The 11,913-nt window shown below is 38.3% G+C and overlaps 2 protein-coding genes across 2 annotated transcripts; both read left to right on the top strand.

Moving 5' to 3' along the window:
- The first annotated feature begins 4,121 nt into the window (after positions 1-4,121).
- soul5 (heme-binding protein soul5) lies at positions 4,122-6,081 on the top strand. The gene is made up of 7 exons (XM_044331894.1): positions 4,122-4,263; positions 4,433-4,492; positions 4,713-4,794; positions 4,883-5,003; positions 5,167-5,303; positions 5,429-5,592; positions 5,719-6,081. Coding segments are annotated over exons 1-7 (669 nt in total). The 5' UTR covers positions 4,122-4,261; the 3' UTR covers positions 5,822-6,081.
- Positions 6,082-7,846: 1,765 nt separating this feature from the next.
- nr5a5 (nuclear receptor subfamily 5, group A, member 5) lies at positions 7,847-11,800 on the top strand. Its single transcript, XM_044331521.1, has 7 exons — positions 7,847-8,066; positions 8,965-9,080; positions 9,290-9,431; positions 9,733-10,490; positions 10,686-10,805; positions 10,937-11,084; positions 11,250-11,800. Exons 1-7 carry the CDS (start codon positions 7,967-7,969, stop codon positions 11,495-11,497), a joined length of 1,632 nt encoding a protein of 543 aa, XP_044187456.1. The 5' UTR covers positions 7,847-7,966; the 3' UTR covers positions 11,498-11,800.
- The last annotated feature ends 113 nt before the right edge of the window (positions 11,801-11,913 follow it).

The raw sequence follows: 11,913 nt of genomic DNA, 5'->3' as shown, positions 1-11,913 counted from the left end.
AAATGCGACCAATATTGAAACGTGGTCCGTGGTTTGGAGAAACGTTCAATGACGTTCAACGTTTTATGCTGGCGATTTGGTTGGGAAAAGGCTATTTCATCAGGCCATTACTATCACAAATAATTTCCCTTTGAAAAATACATGTTAATAAAGTAATCGTCTATCGGGTGAAATTCTGAACAGTCTTATGATCTCAATTATTTGCAAAAATATTTTAAAATTGCTTCACCCATCCATATCCATATCCCAAAACTGTAAATCATCCTCACACCTAGTGATGCTATAATGTCTGCTTTGACGTTAATTAGAACATTTTTAGCAGGTAGAGACAGTTGTTACCAATACATTTATTACTGCTGTTATTTCTAATAATCACAGTAATAATGAGTAGCCTAGTACATAATATGATCAACAATATTACACTGTTGCAGTCACTTTTTTGTAATACTGCATTTCCTCTCTGTGACCACTGAAGGGCAGTAAACACTCATGATTGTAAATACTCTCAGGTCAGTTCCACCCAGCTTCAACCCAGATAGACTATGGCAAAATAAAATGGAAAAGACAGTTTTTTTGTGTGTTTCTAATATTCTGTCCACCAGCGAGTATGTTAATGAAGGTGGAAAAGACATTCACAAAGCTGGTCATTATGGTTGTTTATTGGGTTGCATTACATTGTGCAGGGCTTCATATTTTATGATATGTGTACATAAGCAATACAGATACCATTAACCATAATCAGTACTAACATGATTATGAATAACTGATAGCCTAGACAGATGTTGCAAAGTCACCTTAAAAAAGAAAGAATATTATAAGATTTTAAATAACTAAGCTATCATTTATAAGCATACAGAGCAATAGTTTGTTTGTTTAAAAAATATAGAAAGGACATTACACTACATTGTCAGTTACTATTTTAAACATGTGACACAGAAACACATAATACGATACATGTAAAGCAATGAAAAGGGAATATTTCTGTTAATAGAATAAGACAGCACTGCGCTGCAGTTATTTTACTGCGCTATCATGTCTGCACTGACGCTGATTTGAAGAATTTACTGGTTGCAGTTCCTCGCTGTCACCACTAGAGGTCAGAAATCACTCCTGACTCTAAATACAAGCAGCGCAATAGACTAATAAAAAATAATGGACTTAGTCACCGTGACGTCACCCATTGGTTTGTATTGGTTTTTATTGATAAAGTAGTGCGAACATGTGTCTTTTTTTTTAAAGTATGTTACTGTTGTTATTTGTAATAATAATACTAACACTGAGCTGATTGATATTAATACATCCATGATGTATACTGATGAATTTACATACATTCAGGTCCGCAGTCACCTCCACTTATCATCAAGGCAGACACAATACCATAATAAAACAATCAAAGCTATTTGTAAGTATCACAGTAATAAGCTGACCATGTAGTTGCCGTTAGTGGACAAGACTGATCTCATTTTAATTTCTTTCATTCAGTCCAGGATGTAACAATTAAGGTCTTAATTAATTTTTAATTGTTGACAGAACTGATACCATAATTACAAACATTATTCAGCACGTTGCTGTTAACCATTAGTTTATCAAAAGAAGATGCATTATTTTTTTGTTAATTGAGTGTTGTTCCCCTATTGTAACAAGACTCATAACAACAATATGGTGATATAACTAATACAATATATGTTTCTGAATAATTTTATAAGCAAGTTTATTTACAGACAACATTATTATGAAAGGAGTTGAAAGACATGTTTATGTCATAACACTTGAGAATGTGTGAGAGCTGGACAAAGACCTGAGGGAGTGTTTCCTTTGTCCCAGACAAAAAGAGGAAAAGCTGCTGCTCCACTCCAATTGCATTACGAGTACTCAGTGTTTATTCACAAAAGTGATAATAAAAGCCTTTATTGGGCTTGAAGAGATGAAGGAAGCAGGGAGGTTCTTTCCATTGTTACATTATGTGCAGTGGTTAAGACTGGCATTATAATCAAGGTGCAGAAATTACATACTGGTGATGTAGTAGAATTTCAAGCACAATATCTGAAACAATAAAAGGCTTATATAAGACTGTACAGAAAGTTTTATAGAAATTCACACCAAATGTCTAGACCTTTCCTTCTGTTACATGCCATATGTTACAACTTGTAATCTAACTATCACAAATTAGAAAGCTGGAGTGTGTTTTAATTATACTTTGTGCATATTAATATTTACTGTCTAAAAACTAAAAATGAAATATAAATCAAAACAATTTATCTTGAGAGGCTAACCCAAAGTTGTGTAGTGAGCAGGATGTCTGCAGGTCTTAAAATGCCTTAAATTCCGATTTTAAATTTATTTGGACCATGAGTCATTACTGTGAATCTTAAATTTAACATAAGAATTTAATCTGATTTAAGTTTAGAAAGAAAGATAGTCTGCACACTCGCTCATGCATTTAAAACAATCATCAATTTCAAAATTCTTTTTCAAACACCAGAGCACAAATACTTAGATTACTTATCTTCATTAAAGAGATGGAGTTTTGTTTTTCATTGATAAGCAGAACTGAAATGTGCCAAAATATCTATGGGCACACAAAGAAAATGAGCACCTAATATTTTGTAATTTTATAAGTTTGTTTAAGAGTGTTTCATATTTTTTAACATCTTTGTTTACAATGTTTCAGTTATGGTGATCAGTTCAAATTAAATTCATACTGACTCACCGTCTTCAACAAAACCAATTATAACATGTCTGGATTTTATAACATACACATGAACAAATCACATGAATTTTCCATGGAGCCTGATTGTGCACCAAAGCTCTCCTGTCTATTGTACATATGGGTGTGATCGTTGGACCTTTTGTTCTACGGTTGAATATCAGGGACACAACTGTGATTAGAATGGGATGAAACTCCAGGGATTTGGTGTTATGCAGGTACAAAAGAGGTATCATGTGGACTGTGCTAACAAAAGGTACAATATAAGTAATTCTCTTGTGACATAAATGTTAACATACTAAGTCCATCATTTCTGTCTGAGCTTCTTGTTTATCTCGGTTTGACTGTGTATACCCAAGCCAGGGTAGTCATTTAGGACATTCAATACAATGTGGTGGTAAATAATATTGCCTGGGAACTAGGCGTTTCACTCTGAGAGTAATAACATGAACCACCGCCTCACGTGATGTTCTGCAACAGCACAAACTAAGCTGTTTATTTATTATTTAACTTAAAAATATATGAATCCTAATTTGTTGTTCTTGTAATTATTAGAATAGGGGGCCAGAGAGGGTTATCAGGTTATCATAGTTGCAAGTAAACCCTGGCCAGGAATTGAGAGCGGGAGAGAGAAGTAACAATCAAAAGGTACTCTTTTTTTTCTTTCATATGTATTTGTCTGTTGGTATGACACATGACAGACTGTGAAAATGAGCAACATCTAATATAGTGGTCAACATCAACAAATAGGTCAGAAAGTGTATTTATGCATTTCGCTTAAGGTTTAAGGATTTCACTTTAAGGATTACCATGATTCAAAATAAACAATTTTCCAGAGGAAGTTTGGCACACAGTAGCAAAATACAAAAATAGCATGTGCTCCCAGTATTTAGGAAAGTCCCAGAAAGATGCCAGAGGACATTTTTTTTGTCAATGAAAATAATTCTTGTTCTACATTTTCTCATAGTGATTTCAGATATATGCATAAATAGAGAACCCGCAGTACAATGCAGCCTGCCAGAGAGGATTACCTGGCTCAACACTCACCTGTATGTTTCTTCTTACATGCACACAAAATAGCACTGGTAGTTTATAGCAGAATGCAATATACATCAACACTACTCTGGCAGTCTCAATCAAAACTTAACATTTAACATTGCTTCATATGGTTAACATTTGTTGCAGTAGATTGTGTTAAACTGTCGAGGTGTTCCTGACATTGCATCAGCTCCCGGCACAGAGTAGTCCAAACCAGATCTTCCTTGATTTCCTTGCGATCATTTTAATGACAGGCTGTGGTTGCAGAGGTTATAAAACATGTTATTGACACATACACTTAAACGTGTCTTTCCGGTTTTTGTTATAATTCTGCCCAGTTTCCCTTGCTTTTGCTTTGGGTTCCCATTGGTCATGACAGTGTATTGTCTGGTTTGTGTTATGGGCTCAGGGAGTGGCCAGCTTTTCTTTCATAACTTGAGTTGGCATAAATAGTTGCTTTGCACCAGACTGTGCAGATCCAAATTTCAAAAACACGGAACCCAACACTCTCTCAGGATGTAAGTACATTTTTACTTTCCAGATTGTCTTAGATGAAACACACTGAATTGAAATCTTTATAATTTTCTTGGTGCCTATATGTTGTATGAAAACCACCCTCTTTTCACTGGATGAACAAAAATGGCTATGTAATGCTGAGTGAAAACATAATACATGTGTGTTTCTCAGGATTTATATTTCAGGGCTTGTTGGCTTTCTGCTGTTGCTAACAGCTGAGGCCAGAGTTGGGTAAGAAACCTTAATTTAATTCCCCCTTATAGTATATTGCTGTATTTGACCAAAATTACAGAGTAAAAATGTGTTGAAGAAAATGAAAATCACTAGTCAGTTCATGAAGTAGATCGATGCATATATGAATAAATAAAGATATTAACACAATATACAATGCATATACCTCTTAATTCATGTATCTGTGTCTTTTTTAATAGCCTCCTCTCTAATTTCACAGAAACTCCTCTCAGTTGCAGTTCTGTACTGAGACACAACAGTGTTTGTTGTTTGATCTCGTTTGTGAGACTGCAGACTATGAGGTGAGTGTGTCTGAACAAGAGAGAAACCTTATCACATTTCAGGTGCAAGAAACTTTTTCTAAAACCCCACTCTACCATCTTTGTTCAGGTCCGTCACTATGACTCCGTGAAATGGGTTTCAACTGACGAGACATCCTTCTTCATGGAGATAGCAGCAATGAGAGCCTTCAAAAGACTGTATCGTTACATCACTGGTGCCAACGACAATGGTGTGTGTGTGTTTATATTCACTTAATATCCTATACTTACGTTTTCTTATGCTTTTTATATGGATTTAATGTTTGTTATGTACTTTCTACTTGCTGACATTATCTGGGAATTTTGTGACATTTTTAAACAAAAATATTTTCTATCTCTTTTGTTTACCTTCAGCAAAAACGATTGAAATGACAGCTCCTGTTGTTGTGAAAATGACTGACAAGAAATTCTGGGAAATGGGTGTCTACACGATGAGTTTCTTGTTGCCAGTTGAACATCAGATGAATCCCCCCCAACCTACTGATGATAAGGCAAGCTTCCCTGACAAAAAATGTCAGAAAAAGAATGCATCAAGCTTCATTTAGTTAGTATGATTTTTTTTTCTGTGATGTCCACCTTAAAGTCTGGCTGATAATGAAAATTTGCTAACTTACAGGTGTATATCCAGAAGACGCCAGATGTGAAGATGTATGTGCGGAGCTACGGAGGATGGATGACATCCATGGCTGACAGTAAAAAAGCTAGTAGTCTCTCCTCTGCCCTCAACTCAGTTGGTGCAGAATACAAAAGAGGCTTCCACTATGCTGTTGGATATAACAGGTGTTTTTCTTAGTGATAATCAGATTGTATCCCAAAAAACAACTTCAGTGTTTGCTGATGATTTTATATTTTGCAATAACTTATTGAGTGTTTGTGTTTGTGTGTGTGTGCATTTATTTCTTGCAGTCCAATGACGATGTTCAACAGGCATAATGAGGTCTGGTTTGTCGCAGAGGATGACCCAGTGTGTTACAGCAGCGAGGAATTGGAGTCTTCTATTTTCTCTTGAATACTGTGAGCCCTGTGGATTGACAGCTCACAGCTGACAATATATATGAAGAGCTGTATATGTTGTAGTTGGACATTGCTTCAAGTCATAATTTGGTATATATATAACCGGCCAGTGAGGGCACCAATTTTAAAAATGTATATTTGAATTGAAAACACAATGTACTAGCTACTTGTAAAGATGTGCCTACTGGCTTGTCTGATGGTTTGATTTTTTTTTTTTTTTTGTTAATATTCAATAAAGTTTCCTATTTGCAGTGATTTCTTTTCGTTGTTCTTAACCAATCAAAGACCTCTTTGGACCTACCCTAAAAATGTGTCTAAAGCTGGTTTAACATTAGATGTAACCTGCAAAGGGTGATCCAGTCCCACTTCAGTTTTATTCTGTGGCACCACCAGATGGCATTACAAAGCTCAGCAAGCGCATTACTTCCAGGACTACACAACTGTACATCTACATCCCAGCACCCACAGCTTTTTAGTGACGTGCATTAAGATTTATTGAATATTTTTCACTTCATGAACATTCACCTTCTGAAAGTAGGAGAGTATAGAGACTGTGTCAAGTGTCAGATACTAAACAGACTGGTGAATAGTAGGTAGATTGTTTTATTGATGAATGCCATAATCCATTTACAAGCTAATGTGCAGGTGTCATAACCATCCACCCTTGAACTGCCCTATCACTTTGACGTCACCGTGAGCTTCATCAAAGCAACCTGTGCCATTCGGAACTGCTGAATGGCACCTTATCATATCAAGCACAGGCTGGCAATGTGGAACAATATAATCACAGTCTCTAACTTCTCTGATTGACTAATTTTGCATTACACTGAATAAAGAAAAAATTTCAAATTTCTTTTCCTTTTCCTTGGATTATTAAGGTAAATAAATTATGTTTTACTAAAGAAGAACAACTGATGTTTACCTGAAGAGACTACACATGAATTATTTGGTTGAAAGTAACTAAATACATTTACATATGCACTGTACTTAAGTACAATATTAAAGTATTTGTACTTTACTTGAGTACTTCCATTTTCTGCTTTATTATACTTCTACTACACCACATTTGAGAGGGAAATACTTTTTACTCCACTAGATTTATTTGACAGCTACAGTTACTAATTACTTTGCGGGTTAAGATTTTACCAAAAAAAATGATGATCTGTTATATCTGTTATAAAACACAATATATTACTAAAGATGAACTGTTTGGCCTGTGATTCTGATTGGAGCCTTTGGTCATGAGTTGTTAGTTACTTCTCAGATGGTTTCATTTAAATAAGGCCCAAAGAGATTATCCAATATTTCACAAAAAACAAAGATTATATAAAAGTTTTTTTCAAATGACTACACATCTGTAGAGCAGATTTTTTTTCTTTTATGCTCTATTAATCACATCACAACCCCTCAGAGGGGTCTGACCAATAGGTATGATTGTTAAAATGAGCTCCACTTCAACCAGCTACAACAAGAAAATGCTACTTACACATTGATGCATAAGTATTAACAATCTAATCTAATAATCACTCACAGGTATCACTTTTCTGCAGCACAAGAACTTTTACTTTTGATACTTAAAGTAAATTTTGCTGATAATGCTGTGCCTTCACTTAAATAGGATTTTGAATAAAGGGCCATTATTCGTGATTAAATATTTCTACATCATTGTACTGGTATCTATGTACTTCTTCCACCACTGCATACATTGCAATGCTACAATACAGAATACTAATGAAGAAACTAATTTATTAAATCTGAATGGCTGCAGTTCAACGGCACTCTTTAGTAGAGTCTTATCTTATCAGCTGAGTACCAGGATGGCTCAATAATACTCGAGCGATTTCACTACAGTAACATTCCAGCAGGTGGCTATCTGACTGTCTACCATGGAGGGGTTGCTGACTGACTGACTGACTTACTGACTGACTGGGTAGGAGTGCCAGTCAGGAGAGGTTTTATGACACTCACTACAGATCGAAGTCCATTTGTGGGCCTTAAACAACCATCAGTCCACCGGGGCTTTCGGGGCTGCCTGTTGGCCTTTCTCTGGCTCTCCTGCGGTGTCCGTCTGGTCTCCTGATCTCTGTGACAATGAAGATCAGATTGGACTAACTGTGGAGTTCATGTCCCACCAGCCAGAATGGACCAACCCGATTATCACCCACAGCAGCCCCAGGCTCTTGCCCACCAACCGGGCAACTACCCTGAGGATCTATTAACTTGGGAAGGATCATCAACATGTGAGTACAAGCTGGAAGTGCACCGTGGGTAGATAATAACCTTGTAGGCAGGTTACAGAAAATATTGTACAGTTTTATAAAAGTGTAAAAAGTCATGTTCTGAAAGTTGGAGTGTGAGGAAATGTGTAGGCTATGATTCAATATTAATGGCATTCATTAGCTTGATTATTTGATTGATAATCCACATTTACAGAAGAATAAGGTATAAAAGTGGTTCACCGTTATGTTTGGGTTTTTCATTTGGGAGACTGGTTTCCATAGAAGTAACCAGTCATCTCTGGGAATTATGTAAGGGTCATATCTGTGATCAAGCGAATCAAGCCGAGTGATAAGGTAGTGTCTGCAACAGAGGGATGGTCCTGTACTGATCGCTGCTCTCTCAACAGCTGACCAATAAACCTCAGTGTGACACACTTACAGCATAGTACTCCAGTTTTTCCAACCACTGAAATATGACATTATGTTGCCGGAGATATTATCAATTCAAGTCTATTTTCTGGCTGACTCAAGATATGACCTGGATTGGTGCAAAACTGGAATATTATGACATAGTATTATTGTTTGTATTAACACTCAACAATCATTCCCAACAAAACAAATACAACAGAGGGGGACATCTGCTTACCTTTGGCATCTCTGTATTTTATTCTAGAGGAGAAAAATGGAGGACAGAAAATGGGAACAGGAAAGAGTGCTGGAGCGTGATTTGCTCCTAAGCCAGTAGGAGCGTGTACTGTAGGCTATATGCTTTGAGCAGCTTGGCACATCACCATGACAATCTCCATTTAACAAACAGCACTTGTTTTCTCGCCTTGTGCCACATAGGTCAACTTCATCAGCTCAAGTTTGTGTCATACTGTGCATTTCACTTAACTTTAAATGTTGTGTCGTTCCTCAGCTCAGGAGCTAAAGACAGAGCCGGACACTAGACTGGAGTCAGATGAGAGCTGCCCAGTGTGTGGAGACAAAGTGTCAGGATACCACTATGGGCTGCTCACCTGTGAGAGCTGCAAGGTAAACTTGGTGAAGCAGGACAGGGTTTGGAAAGTCAATGTCATAAAAACTATTCTCTCATGGCACTGTGGTGCTATGGTTTTATAGTACACACCATAAAGCCATAGTTATGACCTACTATAGAACTAAGGTATATATTTATTTTCATTTAATTTGCAGAGAAGGAAAGCAAGGCTCATGGTCTTTTTATCTTGCTCTCTTCTCTGCAGGGCTTCTTTAAACGCTCAGTGCAGAATAACAAGCATTACACCTGTGCAGAACAACAGAGCTGCCCTGTGAACCTTTCTCAGAGGAAACGTTGTCCTTCCTGTCGCTTCCAGAAGTGTTTGGCAGTGGGCATGAAGAGAGAAGGTACAGTAAAAAGTCCCCATTCCCCACATAGAAAAATACATGCCAATGGACACTTATTCTGCTCCATTGCAACATGCATTGTGTTCCACTGACATGCATGTTCTTTTCTTCCATATGACTCATCTAAGAAGTCATAAACCAGTACAAGTAATGCCTGTAATGACCCAGTTTATGTATGATGACTTTGTATAGCAGAGTTCATCTGAGCTCTAAAAGTGTGGTGGGCACATTTTCAGTTTTCTAACAATAACCTCTAGCAATAACCAAAACCATTAACATTTGTTTCATGTTCTATCAACAGCGGTTAGAGCAGATCGTATGAGAGGTGGCAGGAATAAATTTGGCCCTCTGTACCGACGGGACAGGCAGATGAAACAGCAAAAGGTGTATCACCAGGCAAATACTGCTCCCCACAGGATTAAGATGGAAACTACACAAACACACCGGCCCACAGCTCCAAATGACCCTCACCTTATGGACAGTCACTCAAGTGCTCCATCGTCTTCTGATGCTTTTCATCAGTCCCACATGTATCCCTTTGGCATGGGGCAGTCGTGTGCGCCCATGCCTCTGGATTGCACAGTGAACGCAGACAGGGTGATCACTCCTCCGCCCCTACCCTACCCTGGACTGTACCACCACCCTGTCCCTGTATACCTCCAGGAGAAAGGAGAAATGCCGTTTAGCTACAGCCCGGCTCCCGCAGACTATTCAGTGCATCCAACCCCTAACAATTCATTCAGACCAAGAAGCACACCAGCATCATCCCCCTGCTCAACACCAAGCTCAACCACCCCTCTCACCCAGGCTCCTGCCCAAACCCTCATCACCCCCTCATCAGCCATGCTAACACCCAACTTCCTTAGCCAACTCTTGGCAGGAGAGCAGGATGAGAGCCAGTTATGTGCCAAGGTTGTGGCCAGCCTGCAGAGAGAACAGGCCAACCGAGGCAAACATGACCGCTTAAATACTTTCAGCATCATGTGTAAAATGGCTGATCAGACTCTGTTTGGGCTTGTGGAGTGGGCCAGGAACAGTGCACTCTTCAAAGAGCTCAAGGTGATGAATCATGAAATCATGGGACATAATGTTAAATAAAACTTTTCACAGCAAGTGAAATCTCTAATTAGCTGTGTAAGCAGGTGTATGGCATTTACACTACATTTACACTATGCAATGGGTGCTGACTGAGGTTCATAGGCCACCATCTTTAATTAGCCACTACATTTAGATCATACTTTTTATGTTCCACAGGTGGAGGACCAGATGGTGCTGCTGCAGAGCTGTTGGAGTGAGCTGCTGGTCCTGGACCACCTCTGTAGACAGGTGACCTACGGCAAAGAGGGCTGCATATATCTGGTCACAGGACAACAGGTGAAGTTTACCACTAACTGCACCAAATGCTGAATTGTTATGGTCATCAAAAATGTGTTTGTATTGGACGTGTACAGTATTTAATTTGGTTGCACATATACATTAATTTTAGTTCTCTCATTCTCATGCAGATTGAGGTGTCGACTGTTATCTCTCAGGCAGGAGTGACATTGAGTAGCCTGGTATCAAGGACCCAGGACCTGGTGTCCAAACTAAAGGCACTCCAGTTTGACAGACATGAGTTTGTCTGTCTCAAATACTTGGTGCTATTCAACCCTGGTGAGCTTTTCCTTTTAAAAGTCTCATGATTAGACCCTTTATATATATAAATCAGATATAGCATTTTAGTCAACTTTGTGACTTTGTGGTTGTGCATTTTTCTTATGTTACATTTTACTTATGTATTGTGTGTTGATGATGAATGTCCATGCATCTTCTCTGTAGATGTGAAATCAGTGCAGAGTCGCAGGCAGGTGGAGCACACTCAAGAGAGGGTGAACAGAGCCCTGATGGAGCACACTCAGCGGAGTCATCCAGGACATTCAGACAAGTTTGGCCAGCTGCTGCTCAGGCTGCCTGAAGTGCGTAGCATTAGCTTGCAAGTTGAGGAGTATTTGTACCAGCGCCATCTTCTGGGAGATTTGCCCTGCAACTCTTTACTCACCGAGATGCTGCACACCAAGCACAGCTGAAACGACAATGCTGTATCTTCAAGCGCTAGTGGAACAAGAGTTTGTTGCTGTGAATTTTTGTACCTCTTTTTCACCCTTTCAGATGCAACTGTCCTCTTTACTTTTGATTGTAAACATGTGTACCCTCTTTTAACAGCCCCTAAGGCTTCAATCACAGAAGTGAGGGTGACAATTTGTGATCCCAGATCAACATTGAAGGGGGATAAGTACTTAACCTGTGCCAAGCTTTGCCCAAATGCCTATTATTAACAGTATTACCACAACCATACAGCTCATAGAAGCAGTAGGAGCTGAACTGTTTAAAGAAATGCATCATTGAATAAAGAAATGTTTTTTGGATATGCCCATGTGTACTCAAAACCCATAAATGCATTTAACTAAGAGTGTCTCAACATTATAACATAATAATTTTACCT

This window comes from Thunnus albacares, chromosome 17, assembly GCF_914725855.1.
Source record: "Thunnus albacares chromosome 17, fThuAlb1.1, whole genome shotgun sequence".
Lineage (NCBI taxonomy): Eukaryota > Metazoa > Chordata > Actinopteri > Scombriformes > Scombridae > Thunnus > Thunnus albacares.
Note: the sequence above shows the minus strand (reverse complement) of the source record. Positions and strands in the feature narration are given on the sequence as shown.

Coding starts and splice junctions, on each gene's coding strand:
- nr5a5 (XM_044331521.1), top strand. CDS start 7,967: ATGGACCAACCCGATTATCACCCACAGCAGCCCCAGGCTCTTGCCCAC. Junction 8,067..8,964: donor TTGGGAAGGATCATCAACAT/GTGAGTACAAGC, acceptor GTCGTTCCTCAG/CTCAGGAGCTAAAGACAGAG. Junction 10,806..10,936: donor ATCTGGTCACAGGACAACAG/GTGAAGTTTACC, acceptor ATTCTCATGCAG/ATTGAGGTGTCGACTGTTAT.
- soul5 (XM_044331894.1), top strand. Junction 4,795..4,882: donor GTGAGACTGCAGACTATGAG/GTGAGTGTGTCT, acceptor ATCTTTGTTCAG/GTCCGTCACTATGACTCCGT. Junction 5,304..5,428: donor CCCAACCTACTGATGATAAG/GCAAGCTTCCCT, acceptor GCTAACTTACAG/GTGTATATCCAGAAGACGCC.